Here is a 19,715-nt window from a genome sequence, read left to right on the forward strand (position 1 = left end):
AATCCGACTTTAATAGAAGCACCCCACACTCCGGAAGAAAAAAATATTTTCTATATTATATTGTTTTATTTTAATTGTTTTAAGATAATCATTGTGAAACTATACAAAAAGTTTAATTACAAGTGATAAGAAAACACACGTTCTTTTACGGCTTGTTAAATTGTGTCATGTTTGCAATTACGTCAATAATAAAATTCATATTTTTGGTGCATATTTTAGGAAATTTCAATAACTAAAAAGTAGCCTGTTACTAGCATTTCATTGCATATGTGAATTGGTTTAGTGGAATTAATCGAATGTTTAGCTTTTTGGATGAAATACTTAAGGCGGTGTTGGGCACCTGAGCGAAAAAATATTCAGTCATATCCGTGATTACTTATCGTACCGAAACTAACATAACGTGCAATTTTAGCTGAAAAGAAGTACTTAGCAGACGGATTTTTTCTCCTTTGATATTAGACTTATGGCGTTGTCTCTAGTTCTGCACTTCAAGTACAGCGTAATACATTCTCCAATGTGTTTACGTTGAATTATATTCTGATTCGTATACGTTGTAAGCGATATTGAGTTTTCGAGCGTATTAGAATAAAGAGCCTATTTTATTCATATTAGGAAGAGTGCCTCACTATTTCATATTTTTTATATAGATGTTATGTTCTATTTGATTATATTGTTTTGTTTGCATTACATTTCTAATTTAGTATATTGGGTGTTCAGCCACAAGTGGTGACTTTTCATCCCTATTGTTTACATGATTCAGTTAATTATTATTAAGTTTTAATATGCTTTCGCAATTAAGTATTTTTTTGTCAGTAGGATGTTTTAAACCTACTTGTCTTCTAAATAAGGAGCTAAACAAATCTTATAAACTAACTTATAAACTGTAAAGAGAGCTAATCGTTGCAATTGAAGATTGCAACGATTTTTGTCGGAAGTTGCTTATAAAATACTGTTCGTCATAAATTCTAATGTTTCTATGTTTGCGAGTCTATGCAACTCATTTGTGCTAAACCAGGGAGGACGCTTCAAAATCATTTTCAGAATTTTATTCTGAATCCTTTGAAGCGTTTTCTTCCTAGTAGCACAATTTGCCCAGATTGGAACTGCATATAGCATTACTGGTCTAAATATTTGTTTATAAATTAATAGTTTGTTCTTTAGGCAGAGCCTAGAATTCCTATTTATAATAGGGTATAAACATTTTATATATTTGTTGCATTTTGTTTGGATTCCTTCAATGTGATCCTTAAAAGTGAGTTTTTTATCGTAAATCAAACCCAAGTATTTAACTTGATCTGACCACGTTAAATTCAAACCATTAATTTAATAATATGGTTATTATTTGGTTTAAGAGAAGAAGCTCTTGGCTTATGCGGAAACACAATCAATTGTGTTTTTGCCGCATTAGTGGAAATTTTCCATTTTTTCAGGTAATCATTGAAAATATTCAAGCTTCGTTGCAGACGACTGCAGATAATACGAAGACTCCTCCCAGTGGCTGAGATGCTAGTATCATCACAGAAAAGTGACTTTTTACAGCATGTAGGTAGATTTGGAAGATCAGAGGTAAAAATATTGTATAGTATTGGTGCGACGCTTGATCCTTGAGGGACGCCTGCTTTAACGGGTAGCTTATTAGATTTACAATTCTGATAAGAAACCTGTAGGGAACGGTTAGTATGATAATTTTTAATTATCTTTATTATGTAAATTGGAAAATTGAAATCCCACATTTTGGCAATTAAACCTTTGTGCCAAACACTGTAGAAAGCTTTTTCGATGTCTAGAAGAGCAACTCCAGTGGAATAGCCCTCTGAGATATTTGCCTTTCTCATGTTAGTTACTCTCATAAGTTGATGAGTAGTTGAATGTCCAATACGAAATCCAAACTGCTCGGGAAGAAAAATAGAATTCTCATTGATATATGACATCATTCTAGTTAGGATGAGTTTTTCAAATAATTTACTAATAGAAGAGAGTAAGCTATTTGGTCGATAGCTAGATGCTTCTGCTGGGTTTTTATCTGGCTTCAAAATAGGAATAACCTTGGCATTTTTCCATCTTTCAGGGAAGTATGCTAATTGAAACCATTTGTTGAATATTTTGACCAAGCATCTCATGGTGATTTCGAGAAGGTTTTTAAGAAGAATGTTGAAAATTCCATCATAACCTGGAGCTTTCATATTGTTTAACCTTTTCATGATGGATTTGATCTCATCATAGTTTGTTTCAACAATATCGTCTAGAGACAATACTTGATTTGAAACGTTTTCATATTTTTGTAAGACTTCGGTTTTGATAGGACTCACAACGTTGAGATTAAAATTATGGACGCTTTCAAACTGCTGAGTAAGTTTTTGAGCTTTTTCTTCGTTTGTAAGAAGTATGTGGTCACCTTCCTTCAAAGCTGGAATTGGTTTCTGAGGTTTCTTAAGAACCTTAGAAAGTTTCCAGAACGGTTTAGAATTTGGCTTGATTTGTTCAACCTCTTTCGCGAAATTTTCATTTCTTAAGAGTGTGAATCTATGCTTAATTTCTTTTTGTAGGTCCTGATAGATACATTTCATAGCAGGATCACGACAATGTTGATATTGACGTCTTCGAACATTTTTCAAGCGAATAAGAAGTTGAAGATCGTCGTCAATAATAGGAGTATTAAATTTTTTCTGTGTTGTTGGTACTGATAAATTTCTAGCAGCTATAGAATCACTTAAATTTTGTAATGCCGTGTCAATGTCAGCTTTATTTTGTAAATCAAGGTCATGATTAAAATTATTCTCAATATAAGTTTTGTACCTTTCCCAATTCGCTTTGTGATAATTGAACACTGAGTTTCCAATCCCATTGGAAACAGCTTCTTGAGAAAGTGAAAAAGTTACTGGAAGATGACAAAGTCAGCATGTGTAATCCATTCACTACAAAGGTGACTTTGATCTGTCAAAACCAAATCAATTGTAGATGGATTCCTTACAGAAGAATAGCACGTAGGACCATTCGGGAACAACATTGAATAATAACCAGCAGAGCAATCATTAAAAAGTAGTTTACCGTTGGAATTGCTTCGAGCATTATTCCAGACTCGGTGTTTGGCGTTAAAATCACCGATTATGAAGAATTTCGACCGATTTCTTGTTTTTGTAAGTCTCCTTTCAAAAAATTAATTTGCTCGCCAGTGCACTATAAAGGCAAATCGGCTGCGGCAATAAAAATGATACCAAGATCAGTTTCAACTTCGATACCCAAACTCTCGATCACCTTGGTGTCAAGAGATGGCGTAACGGAATGTTTGATCCTGCGATTAACCGCTATTGCGATTCCTCCGACGAATCCAACAATTCGATCAAATCGATGAATAACAAAATTAGAGTTACTCTTCAATTTAATATTTGGTTTTAAAAAGTTTCGGTCACAACGGCTATATGCACATTATGTATCCTTAAGTAGTTGAAAAATTCGTCTTCGCACGTTTTTAATGAACGAGCATTCCAATTTAATAAATTTAAATGATTATTTGAAGTCATTATTAAACTTTAATTTCATTACAATTTTGTTAGCAAATTTCCACCCCGCTTGAAAGGCTTCAAACATGGAGGTAGAATTTAACATGGCAATCATCATAGGCTCTTCTCATTGGCATTATGCGCAATGCGAGGAAATTTAGAAATTTCATCAGCTTCACATTCGGATAAAACATCGAAGGGATCATCCATAAATGACGTAGCATTATATGGGGGAGGGGGAGTATTGTATTTTGTGATGATGTGTGACGACAGGGGGTAGGGGGTCATGTCATGCTACGTAGCTTTTTAAAAGGGGAATAACTAACATCGTTCTTCATTTTTTTTATTTTTCGGGGTCAAGGGGGGAGGGAGAATTATCGTCAAGCTACGTAATTACCAGGGGGGGGATATTTAGAGGTTTGTGACGAAATGCTACGATGGGGGAGGGGGGGTGTTAAAAATCACTCAAAAATGCTACGTCATTTATGGATCGTCCCGAATGAGTTGCTGCAGTCAATTGAATTTTCGTGTGGAGAAGATACCTTTTTCCGTTTAGCTTTAATTTTCGGGACACGGCCTTTCTGGGAGGACCCAGGCATATTTGAAGAATTAAATATTTCTTTAGGCTGAAATGTTCTTGAAAAATGTTTTAGTCTTGAAAAAGACTGATTGAGTAGAAAAAGTAGGTTGTCAAAAAAATATAGGTAGTCTTGAGAAAGACTGATCGAGCGAAAATATAGGTAGCCTTGAGAAAGACTATTGCTGTTGAAAAACTCTAGGTAAACCAGGAGCTATCAAGATTTGTGACCGGTTCGAACGAAGGTTAAAGCCGGTATATGGCTCACTATTTCATTAATTACTCTAACTACAATTGATGCAATGCGCAGGCTTGTTATTTGCTCACACGTTGTGCACAAAGAGCGAAATACACCGATGAAAAATAGAGCAACCCAAAACCACTGTGACGTGCAGAACGACCGCACAATGAGAAACTTGAAAACGAAAAAAAGAAAGATCTGTGCACCAAGAGCTGCACAATTTTGCGCAAAGAGTCACCTTGAAGAGCCACTTTTTTGTGTCTCCCCTCACTGGCAAGTAGGTAGCAAGGCGAATTAAACTACAATTCATATAAAGATTGATCGAAAGAAAGGTGCTTTTTGGTTACCTTCTCTGCTTCCGTGTGCGTTGGACCAAGATTCACACTAAAGAGCCTCTTTATTTCTACTCTTTGAGGTGTACAGCCATGGAGTAGAATGAACAACACACATCGGGGTAAAGAGGTTTATTGTGAAAGAGAAGAGCGGTGATTCGCAAGAAAAGTGCAAAAAGCGTTTTTTATTCTCTATTCTTTTTTGCTCTGAGGTGCATTACATCCCTGGCAATGCGCATGAATTGGTACCAATATCTTTGTTTTCTACCTATGAACCAATATGATAACAAAAATCGCCTTGCCATTTGGACAAATGTGTTGAACAAAGATGGCTGACGACGCACTAACCAGCGGCTTCACATGGTTAGGGTAAAAATAGACCCATTACCCTAGGTGGCAATTTATCCTTGTTTCATTTTTATTTGTATAGTAATTTAATCAACTTTCAATAAGATCATAAATGGTCCGTTCAAAGACATAAAAATAAACAAACAAATAGACATAAAACAAAAACTATCATGAATCTTTGCTATCAAACTACGTAAGTGAAATGGAAACACGTGGATATTTGACCAGTGAAAATTGCGTAAACTTACGTAAAAATTACAGTCATTCAAAAATCTTTGAAATGTAACGCACAAAAGTCATGTATTTACATATTGATATCTTCGGCTGATTTTTTAATTTAGTTTTTTCAAAAGATATTCTATAATCGTTTTTTCTGGTGAAGTATCCCGAATATCAGGAGACTTGACAAAATGACTTTCGAAAAAATTAAAACAATAAATTGAAATTGTGGTCTTCTCTGAAATTCTTGGCCAAGTCACACCAACATTAATTTTTCCGTTCAAAGTTGTACACAAATATAGTTTCACCGGTCGAGCTTAGAATTTGCACAGTTGTTCTAGGACCCAAATGGAACCCAAAAAGTAGCTCGGAGCAAAATTTCATTTTTTTCATATAACTCTAATAAACATTGAACATGAAACAAGTGTGTTATCGATTATTTTTTATTATAAGTGCCGTTAGTTAACATCAAAACGAAAAACAACTCAAATTGTTATTGTTAGCTTCCATGTTGTTTATTCGGCTTGTATTAAGCCAAAATAGTGCAATTATATGAGATACCTGAATAAAAATGCCATAGCATTCGATGTAGCGCTAAAAACACTCACATTAATTTATTTTTAACCCTCAAAAAAGCAAGCGAAAATTATGACTTCATGAAGCATCGCTTCTAAGACCCAATGAAATCAATAGCCTTTTTTGTCGTTTTACCATAGAGGGAATCGAAAGCCCGAAAAAGCTCGATCATTTATATTTCGAATTACAAGTTCATTGAAACTAGGGATCTGTAACAAGCCAAGCCTCTGAGACCCCTTAGCCTTTTGAGGGTTAAAATCTCAAATAGTAATCGAAAACTTTTTATGTTCATCGTAAACTGTCGAAATATGAATCTTGGAATGAAAAATACCAGAAATAAATATGGCGTTCAGCTCGTTTTGGCTAAACGCAGGCTATTTTTGCACTGTTACATATAGGGGAGGCCGGGGATAGTTGGTGGAGTCCTCTTCTCCATTTCCATATGGCGCAGTCTCTCGTTGTATACTTCAAGTAATTTTCCAATGTGTTTATATTGCATAACATATTGTTTTGTAGAAGTTGTAGGCGATATTGTGTTTTTGATCATTTTTTTTTTGTTAGAGGCGAATCACTGCGACCAGTATTTAGATTATTGTGATTTTTGACCATACTAATGTTTAGTAATTTTAACATGTTGTGTTATTTTGTGATTTTAATCTTTTTCACAAATGATTATATTTTTCGATAGCGCGCGAAAAGAGCTCTCAGTATCCGTATAGATACTACTCCTAACCACAAGCAAAAGTTGCTTTTTTATAGAATATACTGTTTTGGTAAGTTGGCAGTTACGCACGTGGGGAAAGTTGGGGTACTATTCACGGTGCAAAAATAGTCATCCATAATTTTTTTCTGGAATTCATTTTTAAACCGGGGCAGGTGTAAGTTGGCGGGATTTCTCCCCCACATATTATTGTCTATAAAAACAAAGATAATGCAACAAACAATCTGTTCAAAATCCGAGATGCATCCAACAATCTGCCCTTTTATGCAACGTGTCCTATTTTGTACGATCTACCTAAATCAAAGCAGTAAAAAATGAAAATTGAAAACACAGCCAACTAGCCCCTGTCTCCTCTATATAATCTAAATGAACTGTAAATACAATGGGTTAGAAATACAATCAAAGCATAGTAACAAACAGCCTATGTCTAGCGAAGCATAGGCAACATTTACAACTAGGTCAAAAAAAGCTTTAGATGACTACAAAACTACAAAATTTGTACGCAATACCGTGCTGATAAAATTTTAGTTCAGATCTAGTTTGGAATGTTAGATACCGTGTTGGAGTGACGTCTCATGAGACCAAAACTGAACCGCCTCAGTGAATGATCACTATCGCTTGTTGCCGATGAATTACTGGTCAGATGACAGGGTGAAAGTGAACTCGTTACCATCATAGATGGTATTCTGAGCCGTTGTTGAGCTATACTCGATGAAACATTATCGGAATCACTCGCTGGATCTATAGTTGGGGAGGAGTGCTCAATGGATGAAATCATCGGAAACGACAGTCGAGGAGTAATGTTATTAAACGCATTATCCGGTAGCACTGTACTCGTATAGGAACCATGGATGCTGCTTACTAAAGCTTTTACATGATTGTAGTTCCCCTTATTTTCCATAGTTCACTTTTTTAGAATCCAGACAGTTCGATTATTTAGATGTTGTAAGCTTAACACATTTAGGGAAGATGTAATAATGTAATTGTCATCGCACAAACTCTTGACAATAATATAACATAGGGACGAACTCAAACACACAATAAAAATAATGTTATTAGTTATTTGCACTCAGCCAATATTAGATGGCTTACTTTTGGAAGCAATTGCCTTGGACAAACTGTAACAGTCACGTATGGTCACCTATCTGAGCTATGGAGCATTTATAAATTCTGCAAAAAGAATGTAAATAGAATTGAAGTTTGTTTATTTCGATTCATTTAAGTTAAAGAATATATAGTTACAATAAAACACAATGGAGCAGTGACACAAACTTTGGTACAGAAAGCATATGATTTCAAACCAGTAATGTTGTATGAATCACTCAATGAGGAAGTTATCGCTGAATGTTCCATGTTACAGAGAATTTCATATGTTATGTTCTCTAAACAACATTATTCTTTCACTGTAGTATCTAATGTAATGTATTGTAGTGGATATAGAATACCTAGAATACATCAAATCTATCAACTGGGCTGTTAAGAAAATATATATACAGGGTGTTTGGTTCATAGTTAAGAATCTCTTTAGGGGTGATAGAAGATCATAATTTTTTTTTCGAGAGTTGTACTACTGGAGCTGTAGAGCTAGGTTCTCGGAAGGGCTCCGCGTCAGAATCACATACTACAATTTGCAGACGAGACAGGCAATGTCGCCCACTAAAACACTGCTTTAGGCCAAATGTAGCGGGCCGTGATTCTGAATGTGATATTCATTGTACGGTTCAGGTATGTGTGGGCGTAGGGACTCGCGATCACGTGTATCATCGCGAAGAGCTCGAGCATTTGCACGTTAACGTGTTTGATCTAGTGTGCGTTTGTATGTCGCGTGTGATGTGTATGTAACTTCGCGTGTATAAATTCTATTTTATAACCGTGTGCCTTTCGCAGATTCGCGCGTGTTCTTGGGTAATCGCGCGCGGAGCGTAAAACTAATATTTTATTTTTGGTGTACGGCTAAGATGCTAAAAGAGAGTGAGATCTTCCATATCACTAGAGTTCCCGATGATGTCGCCATGGAACGTGTTGTCTAGTGGATATGGGCTTTATTTTTTGATTGGTCCTACTGAATGTATGGACCTAAGTTATTGGGACAGAAACTAATAGTTTCCGGACGTGACCGATCCATGAGCACACGAAAACGGATGTCTGTAGGTTCGCGTTTGAGACAGCGTTTGAAAGTTCGTAAGTGCTAAAACGTTCTCCTTATTACCGGGGTGTTATTAAGTTTGCGCGATCGCGTTGTTCATCGCGAACGGCTTAAGCGTTCGTATGTTAACGTGTTTGTCACATGTGCCCGCGTTCACGTGACTTCGCGTGTGCAAGACTGGATTTTGTAACCGTGTGGACATTCCTATATACGCGTGCGTTCTTGGATGGTCACGCGGACCTTCATTCTGATAGTTAGTTTTCGGTGTACAATTCACATTCTGACAAGGAGTAAGTTACCTCATATCACTAGAGCCGTCGGTCATGGCGCCATGTAACGTGGTGTCCAGTGGATATGAGAGCTTTCTTTTTTTTAATTGATCCAATTGAAGGCATGAACCTAGTCTGCTGATATCAAGGATAGAAACATCCGGAAGTGACCGATTCAGGATCGTGCGACCGCGGGAGTTTTTAGGTTCACGCTTGATACCGCATTTGAAAATTTATAGGAGCTGAGACATTCACTTTATCACCGGGATGTTATCATGTTTACGAGATCCCGGGTGTAGGTTCCGTGGATGGTCGCGAAGGGCTTAATAATTTGTATATTAACATGTTTGTCACGTGTATGTGACTTTGCGTGTATAATCATGTTGCGTGTATTTTTTAATGATCGCGCGCGGACCGTTACACAGTGGGGCCGGGCCGGTCAAAACCTCCAAAATTAATTGTCGATTTTCATGCTTTTTATATTTTTTCCTAAATGTACATTACCTAAAGCTGTATTCGCCAAATTTTTGAAAACTATAAGTGCTACATTTTTTTGAACCGTACAAGGTCTTGAAAATCTGCATGAATTTGAGTGACAAAAAGTTTTTGTTCATTCTAATTCATCTCGCTTTAATAGGTACTACAATGATAATTTATTAACACATATTGGCACTTCTAATAGAAAATCATCTCAGGAATTCAACGGTGTATTTCGATTTGAGAAATAATGAGTATTTAAAAAGTTTCCAATAAAATCAATATAACTATGTTGTTCAACGCGGACTTATTTATATTAAGAGTGTCATCTCTTTATCGGTAAAAGCGTGTTAAAGGATCTCATCTAGTACAACTGACGTAGAATTTTATCTAGTTTTCAAAAATCATAGTACCATCTTGCGCCGTTTTGCGCCGAAGGTTGATATTTGGACATTTAAAAAATTAGTTTTTTGATGGAGACGCATGGTATTTCTTGATTTCATGAAATTTTGCATTATTATTCATCGGTGGATTTCTTTTTCTGAACGCTGCTTGTAAATTCAGGGTTTGGGGCGATTTCCATGATACAAATATAAGTATGCCTTAACCGTCTTGCAACTATGACTCGTGTTTTTACATTTGGACAGTTATTTGCAGTATAGAAAACTTCAAATATATAGAAGCCAACGAGGCAAACTAACTGCAACTATTATTATATCTTTCCATGAATCCTATCTCTTTGGTAGGTATTGGTCGTTAGCTTTACTGGTGGTCGATGAAAGGTAAACACGTGAGTGTGGGAAGTGTTAATTTTTACCCGATTTTTAGTTATTGGCCAGTAATGCAACATTTATTTTCAAGTGCAAACTCCCTGTTGAATCTATCACAATCAACTATCAAATTCATAATCTCCCTTAATAATTCAATTCCAAATTGACGAAAGTTTCAGGCAAAAACGCTCACGTCTCTATTTCAAAGCATACACATACAGTGCAAAGTATGCTCAGGATATTTTCGTACGAAAAACCAAGTCAGTACCCACAAGGAGATATATTCATATCATCATTGGAATTGAAAATCAATGGAAAAGTATTGAGAGGCTTAGCTGCAGTATGCATCGTATGAGCAACTGTGAATAGAGCCATAGTACGGCATGATTTGAGATCTTCATCATAATCAAATAAACCTGTCATCTTTTAATAGCTTTGACGATAACTATAAATAAATAAACCAATAAAACAAAAATTTAAGGCATTCCATCAAACACCTTAAGATATGCTATTTTTTACAACTATTCTAAACGCATACGTTTATAAATTAGTACATGAGGATTATCTCTTAAAGAGCTCTGAAGGGATGATTTTTCTACGATGATATTCAGATTGGACTGAGGATCTACAAACAAATGTATAAAATTACATCATTTTTTATTCACCAGATTTAGATAAATTGGAACCACCCTAGCTAACTCCTTACTAAGGACTACCCTAGGAAATCAAAATGTTTCTGTTCACTTACGAAGCATATGTTTTGGGAAGTTAATAAAATTCACTTTTGCGAAATTTAAAAAAAAAAAATTTTAGAACCACCGTAGGCTGTCTAATTTCCATTTTAGCATCCTAATTTAATCAAAATCGAGTTCAGTGCATCAAAATTACCTTTAGATGATATTTTCAGACGTTTAAAACTACTTTTGAGGTTTTGTCCAGCTTTTGTATGGAGTGGATCCACTGTGCGTTAATGTAATGCTTAATTTTTAATGTATGGTACAGATGGTAGAAGAGAATCAGTTTCCCCATATCACTAGAGTTCTAGGTCATGTCGCCATGGAACGTGTTGTCTAATGAACATGAGCGTCATTTTTGGTTGGTTCAACTGGAGGCATTAGTCTACTTTACTTAACTACCGGGGTGTTCTAATGTTGGCAAAATCGCGACCGTATGTGTAGAGGATTGCAATTGCATGGTCGCGTTTGTGATCAGGTTTGTGTTGTGTTGTCGCGAAAGACACGAGCGTTTGTACGGTTGTTCCTATATGAGTATAGATAGAGTATAGTATAGAGTATACTAATAAAAGGAATCATAGCAAAAAAGATGCAAAGAGAAGTGCATAAATTGACCGATACTATTTTGGTATACATGAGTAATGGAAAAACAAACTAATAGACGTACAAAAGAACAGACTAATGAAGTTGAATATAAAAACACATGTAACATAAAATCAAACTACTTTAACTCGTGCAAATGGTGTTTATTTGCTATTACCGACAATTGCATTCTGTTAGACTTTCATTATGCTATGCTGACCGGGATGATTCACGTACGTCGGTAAATTAATTGTACCTTAATTTATCCAATTCAACCTTCCCGAATGAATAGAATCGAATGCACAAATTGAATACCGGAAAGATTACCCACTATTCTATCGTATACGTCAGTTCTGCATCCATTCCCTGAGCCAACTGTCACAAATATTCAGACGAAAACATACACAGATAGACATACGACTATCACATAACAATTGTACACTAGTACTAAAAACTACAATTACTACAAAACGACAACTAATAGATTTCTATTAATGTGTTTATTAAACTAATTTAGTTATTAAATTAATTTAATCAGCCTGTGCACGATGACGAAGTTGACCGATAAATGGACACACAATGACCCCCACTGTGAGCCCCTCCACCAATACTGCCATTTAGCTGTGGAATAATGCCATCAAACACAGCCCACAGCAAGAGTCAATGCACGTCGACCCGCCAGCCGGTCACGTCAGCGCGTACAAGCTAGTGGTTGAGCGTTAGTATGGGTTGGCGCAGAGTGTGAAAAAAACATAAAACATGAAAAAGACCCATAACCCCTCTCGGTCTCCTCGATGCGTCACTATCGAGACGTAATGCAAAAACCATCTTAAAGCAATTGTCTGTCAGAGGTTCTGTAGCACTTATGCATGCAATATGCTTGATGATGTTTGCAAACCCCTCAACCTAGGGGAGGGGGTGATAGAAGATCATAATTGAGCAAAATAAATCGTTCTACACGTACCATCCAATCTCAATCGTTCCAGAATTATTAAACTTTTTCTGTAATTAACTGGTTTGCCTTTAAATACCTCTAACTCAAAAAATATATTTTGTATTTCAAATCTTTCAGTCTCATTGGGTAGGTGAGGAAATTTCCTTTGAATGATTTCCTCGCATGTTTCAGCTAATGAGGTTAAGTAATCTTTTAGAAGTAATTTATGAAAAAATTTAATTTTTAATCGATTTTTCGTTCATTTTTCGATAATCTTAATAGTTAACATAATCATTTTAATGATTCAGATTGTTCGTATGGAAGAGCTGGATAATTTGTTTTTTGACATGCTACACTTATCCCTTCTTGTTTCCATGGGTTTAAGTTATTGAACTTGAATACTTTTATCTTCTTTTTAGCATTGAAAATGCTTTACTCCACAATATGGGGCTGGGGCTAGGTGTAAAACTAAAATCTAAAATTCGAATCGAAAATGTGGCATAATTTTACTGTACGACTGTAGCGCTGTTAATTGCTGATATTGTTGATGGATTTGCGTCATTTGTATATCAATCGATTCAGAAAAGTCCAACTTAAAAATTGATTGCAACTTTAAATTGGTATTTCAACTGTACACTATTGAAAAATCCGTATTATTGTAAATCCAAATTTAAGAAAACACACAAAGTTTTCACTTACGTTTTGTTAATTGTTAATGGATTTGCATGATTCGAACATCAATCGATTCAGAAAATTGCCAGTAAAAAATTGTTATCAAATTTGTCTGTGCATTTTATTAGCACACTACTGAAAAATCCGTAAATCCGTAAAAAATAGGGAAAACATATAATTTTTTTTTATTTTTGCCATTTTTTTGTTAACCATTTTTTGTTAACGACCTATTGAGTCAAACTGTTGTTATGGCATTTAAATAGCAATCGACTGGAAGGTGAAGTATATTTTTCAATATTAAGAGCCATAGTACTCAAGGGGAGCAAGGAGTTGAAGGGAGAAAGTTTAGAAAAGCGTGGAAGAGTCATATGTGCAAGCTTAGAGTTTACTGCCGACTTAACACTTTGTCTGCTACTGCAGGAGTCAAGATCTTTTGGCATTAGACATGCGAATCACCTGAGTCTACGGCATGTCCGGACAAGCGTAAAGTAACTTGTGACTTCATGCTGTCGGTTCCGCTTGTGGTGGTTGGTTGGGGGGAATGTAAGGTGTAGAAGAAAGATACTAAACCAAATACTAACAAAGTTTCCTTGTGTGTGAGTGTGTCTCATCGTTAATAAGATAAGATAAGATTTTCTGTTTTTAGGCTCACAATCTAATTCCTAAAAGCAATCTTTTTTGAACACTGAGCTGTTCGCGCACAATTCGAGATGAGCGCAACACTCACGAAAAAAAACGATAAGGTACACTCACACACAAGGAAACTTTGTTAGTATTTGGTTTCGTATCTTTCTTCTACATCTTGCATACCCCCCACACAACCACCACAAGCAATCTCAACAGCATTGCTGCTGCATATAAATAGCTCGTGACCTGAAACTTGTAGTAAAAAAATTCCGATGTCAGATTCTAGATTAGAACTGACAAACTTCGATTCGGTAAAAACACCTCTTTACTACCCGCAACATAATGACACACTTGTGAAGTAGTAAAATGACATATATAAACTTCACACTAATGATAAGCGAGATAATATCGTTTGCCTCCCCGCCGCCGCGTCGGTATTTCAGCATCGCCATTGACGCATTTTGTTTTGTACCATTTCCCCGCTGTTATTAATATTTCGTTTATATGTATGTGTTGGGAACTAAGCCTTACTAGAAAAAAAAGTAAAGGGTTGTGTACAACACACGACCGCAGTTACATTGAAAATGCAGTATTATTAACACTTGAAGGCGCAGATCGATTTTTTCCATTATATATCCGGCCTAATAAGAACGGTTTACTAATAACTATGTTTTGGGATACGGGACGAGTAACCTTTGAAACCATTCGAACCTTGCCGGCTATTCGGTTCTGCTGCATACACACAGACGAACATTCCTCTTTCGCAGCTCACGTCAAATGAGCGATCTCTTTTATCAACTTTTTGGTGCAGATGGAAGACCATCCTTTTGTGCGACATATAAAAATATTTGCATCATTCTTTTGGTGTGACTTTCGCTGTGTTGCAGGGTTGCCACATTTACTGATTTCCTTCAAGGCTTGAAAAAAACTGTCGGGTCGGATTATTATTTTGAAGAATATTTGCATATATTATGATTCACTGGTAAAGGTACAGAATTAACAAGCACAAACTTAATACAAGTTAATAAAAGAAATTTTCTAATTGAATTCTTTTTCCATTATATATTTGCCCTAATAAAGACGGTTTGCTAATCCCTCGGCATGATACTGTACCTTGATGTGGTCCGGGGGCTTTTCCACCAAAGCAGTATTACAGTGATTATATCACATAAACTTGGGATACGATTATTTTCTTTTGCGTTAAGCTACATTGTGATCAATTTTAGTACTTAACTTGGCGACCTTTATTATCCACTGCCATGGTCAAATAATATACAATGTGGGTTTAGGGCCCAATTCTCAGTACTAAAATATGTCTTTCATGTGATGATCATAAATTCAGCTGTATCTTGTACCTATCTAATCTATTACGTCTCTCATACATTGCCCTTTATTTCTTCTTTTCGGGTCCTATACTGCCATTCTACACCCGCCTTCCGCTGGGTCAGCAAAGATGGTGATAGTGAACGTCTTAACACACACATTCTCAAACGCGGTCTCAAGCATGAACCTATAAAAAAGCCCCCGCGCGCGGTTACGTATCGATCACGTCCGGAAGTCTATCCTTGATCCTAGAAGCCTAGGTCCATGCCTTCAGCTGGACCAATTAAGAAAATACGCTCATATCTATTAGACAACACGTCTCATGGCGACATGACCGGGAACCCTATCGATATAAACGATCCCACTCTCTGCTAGAATTCTAACCGCGCACCGATAATTTAATATCAGACTCACGGTTCGCGCGACCATTCAAGAACACACGTTACAAAATCACGTCAGCGCACAAACGTTAGAGCCCCTCGCGATTTTCCAAGCAACCTACGCCCACGAACTCGCAAACGTGATTACACCCCGGTGATAAGGTGAAAATCTCAGCACTCATAAACTTAGCAACACGATCTCAAGCGTCAACCTACAAACTCCCGCGCTCGTGCCATCATGAATCGGGATCGTCCGGAAGTCTCTATCCTCGGTACCAACAATCTAGGTCCTTGTTGATTAATAAAAAAATAATAAAATTGAAAAATAACTCCCATATCCACTAGACAAAACGTTCCATGGCGACATGACCGGAAACTCTAGTGATATGGGGTAACTCTCTCCCTGTCAGAATGTGATCCGTACACCGAAAGCTAAAGATCAGAATGACGGTCCGCGAATATATGAATGGCCGCAGGGTTTCAAAATCGAATTTATACACGCGAAGTCACATACGCGCGAGCACACGCGACAAACACGTCAACATACAAACGCTTAAGCCCTTCGCGATCATCTACGCACACCTATGCCCGAGATCGCGTAAACTTGATAACACTCCGGCAATTGTGTGAACGTTTTAGTACTTACGACGTTACAAACGCGGTCTCAAACGCGAACCCGCAAACGCGTGCGATCATGAATCGGTCACGTCCGGAAATCTTTAGCATTCATTCTAGCAATTTAGGTTCATACATTCAGTTGGACCAATAAAAAAAATAAAGCTCATATCCACTAGATCACGCGTTCTACGGCGACATGAATGGGAATTCTAATGATATGTAAGAACCCACTTTCTTTTGGAATCTGAACCGTACACCAAAAATCAAAAATTAAGTATCAGATTCACTATCCGCGCGCGATCATTCTAGAACACACGCGAATATGCGAAAGGCACACGGTTATGAAATAGAATGTATACACGCGAAGTTCATACACGTTAGCACACGCGACATACAAACGCGCACGCGACATACAAACGCTCACGCGACATACAAACGCACACGCGATCGAGCACGTTAACGTACAAATGTTTGAGCCCTTCGCGATGATACACGCGATCGCGAGTCCCTACGCCCGCACATACCTGAACCGTACAATGAATATCACATTCAGAATCACGGCCCGCTACAATTGGCCTAATGCAGTGTTTTATTGGGCGACATTGCCTGTCTCGTCTGCAAATTGTAGTATGTGATTCTGACGGGGAGCCCTTCCGAGAACCTAGCTCTACAGCTCCAGTAGGACAACTCTCGAAAAAAAAAAATAAAAAAAAAATAAAGACGGTTTGCTAATGACTGTGTTGGGATACAGGACGAGAATCCTATGGAACGATTTGAGCCTTGCCTGCACGGCTAATACGCACGGCATAAACCAGCAATTCGCCATGCCGCTTCTGTTCCGTCATCGTCGTTTGAAGCTGCGAACAAAATCCTTCCAGCGCACACAGATAAGCGTGCGCTGGAAGGATTTTGTAGCTCGTGGTCAAATGAAAAATCCAATAGCTATCCTACAAGCAACAATAGCAATAATCTAACTGGTTCTGCCGGTAGAGTAGGCATGGCACTGAAGCAATTCGGTCAAAAACATTCCTTTTATATCAAGCGATGAAATATGTAGGACGCTTATGAATGTCGAGATGAGGTCCGCTTTAGGGAAATTTGTGAAAACTGTATTTGATTTCCCTATTTATTGCATATTTACGGATTTTTCAATAGTGTGCTAATAAAATACACAGATAAATTTGATAACAATTTTTTACTGGCAATTTTAAGAATAGATTGGTGTTCGAATCATGAAAATCAATCAACAATTAACAAAACGAAAGTGAAAACGGTTGTTTTCTTACATTTTCCCAATGGATTGTTTTCTTACATTTTCCCAATGGATTAACAATAATACGGATTTTTCAATAGTGTACAGTTGAAATACCAATTTATGAGTGCAATCAATTTTTAAGTTGGGCTTCTCTGAATCGATTAGTATTTAAATGACGCAAATCCATCAACAATTAACAGCGCTACAGTCGTTTAAAATTATGCCACATTTTCGTGACGCAGTTCGAAATCAGATTTTAGTTTTACACCTAGCTCCAGCCTCATATAGTAGAGTAATGCATTTTCAATGCTAAAAAGATTAACGGGTAGCATCAGGACTGTAACCGATAAACATCTACTCGCTAAAACGCCTACTTTACACCTTAGGCCATAACGATACATAGTGAGTAGTCATTCAAATGAGCTATATAAACTTCTCATCATTGCAGCAGCGATCACAAATGGGACAGCATGGAGACGATGGTATGTGTTATTCACGTTATCTCTGCACTGCATGAGCCAACAGCGTCTAGCTAAGGAGTACGATATTGTATTGCACAAGTATGAGGTTGGTTGAACGCTAACGCATCGTTTGGGAGCTTTTCGCTCACAGTTCGAGAGCGAAAAAAACATGTATATATATATATATATATATATATATATATATATATATATATATATATATATATATATATATATATATATATATATATATATATATATATATATATATATATATATATATATATATATATATATATATATATATATATATATATATATATATATATATATATATATATATATATATATATATATATATAATTCGTGATAATATGTTATTGATTTATATTAACGAATTAAATGGTCCCACTTCTTTTCATAGCGATGTGCAAAATGAAAAGAATCAAAACAATTCTTATTGCAGTTTTGATTCTAATTCACAAAAACAACTTTGATCTGAATATGCGATAATCGATTCAATTTATCCAAATGTGCTGTCCTGTAACTCTTCGATGAGCAAGTGGAATCAAGCGTGTAGAGAGAAGGAAAGAACAGATAAAACAAAAAATACGGGTAAATATAGTTCGACTTTGCTAGTCTTTCCTACGTGTTAAAATTTATTTATTGCCATCTTTATTGCGGCAAAGAGCCTTATTTATCCAGAAAAAAGCCTAACAGAGGATTGAAAATAATGAAGTATGTGCAAGAGGAGCATGACAAATATTTCAAGCCAAACATGTCAAATCGTCCTAAGTAAAAATGACAGTTTCTCTTTGTTTACGTTCTCTTTCGCTAATAACTCGTCTGTTTATACGTTTGTTCATTAACTCTTAGCATAATATGCTAGTCGAAATCAGCGTTTTTCGTTATATCCTTATATATTTTTATATTATTATATTTTTCGAGAGTTGTCCTACTGGAGCTGTAGAGCTAGGTTCTCAGAAGGGCTCCCCGTCAGAATCACATACTACAATTTGCGTGTGCTAACATGTATGTAACTTTGCGTATATAAATTCTATTTTATAACCGTGTGCCTTTCGCATATTCGCATGTGTTCTTGGATAATCGCGCGCGGACCGTGAATCTAATACTTTATTTTTGGTGTACGGCTAAGAAGCTAAAAAAGAGAGAGCTTTATTTTTTTAATTGGTCCTACTGAATGTATGGACCTAAGTTATTAGGACCAAGAGTAATGGTTTCCGGACGTAGCCGAATCATGAGCGCACGAAAACGGACGTTTTTTGGTTCGCGTTTAAGACAACGTTAGAAACTTCATAAGTGCTAAAACGTTCTCCTTATTACCGGGGTGTTATTAACCCTCAAGTTCCCAACACCGTCTCTAGGCGGTCTCTATAAAAATCTAAATAAAACTAGTAAAATATGATTGTATGATTGTATGTATCCGCACTAGCATTTCTTCCCAACGCTCACACATTTCATACACACACATTATTTGAATATTCGAAGCATTCTATCAAAGGCAATTGAAGCTCAAAGTTGAATTCGAGGAAAACGTGGAATTCGAGGAAAACGTGGAAAAAAACTATTTTGTGTTTAGTGGTAATCTTCATTAAACAAATTTTAACTATTTTTGGAAATTTCAAAAACTAAAAAAATATATTTGAGTAGCCTGTTAGTAGCATTTCACTGTAGATGTGAATTGGTTTAGTGGAATAATTCGGAAGTTTAGATTTTTTGGTAAAATACTTCGCCCGCCTAGAGGCGGTGTTGGGCACCTGAACGAAATTTTTTTTTCAGTCATTAGTGATTACTTATCATACCGAAACTAGCATTATGTGCAATTTAGCTGAAAATAAGTATGTTTTAAAAACTTTGGGTGAATGTTGCTGGTAGAATATGGATATTCTTATCATTTAATAATATTTAGGGGAGTCTGGGGATAGTTGGCGG

At 36.4% G+C, this 19,715-nt stretch overlaps 1 protein-coding gene across 5 annotated transcripts in view; it reads right to left on the reverse strand.

Annotated features, from left to right (window-relative positions):
* LOC131692883 (kinase D-interacting substrate of 220 kDa) overlaps positions 1–19,715 on the reverse strand; it is a 139,617-nt gene that overhangs the window by 67,581 nt on the left and 52,321 nt on the right. The window contains exon 1 of one of the 5 annotated variants that reach the window (XM_058980234.1): positions 7,071–7,091. The exons of the other annotated variants lie outside the window; for them this stretch is intronic. Within the exon in view, the coding sequence (XP_058836217.1) occupies positions 7,071–7,091 (21 nt within the window). Of the gene's footprint in view, positions 1–7,070; positions 7,092–19,715 lie in introns of those variants that run through there. 5 annotated transcript variants of the gene reach the window in all.

The sequence above is a fragment of the Topomyia yanbarensis genome, chromosome 3 (assembly GCF_030247195.1).
Source record: "Topomyia yanbarensis strain Yona2022 chromosome 3, ASM3024719v1, whole genome shotgun sequence".
Taxonomy (NCBI): Eukaryota; Metazoa; Arthropoda; class Insecta; order Diptera; family Culicidae; genus Topomyia; species Topomyia yanbarensis.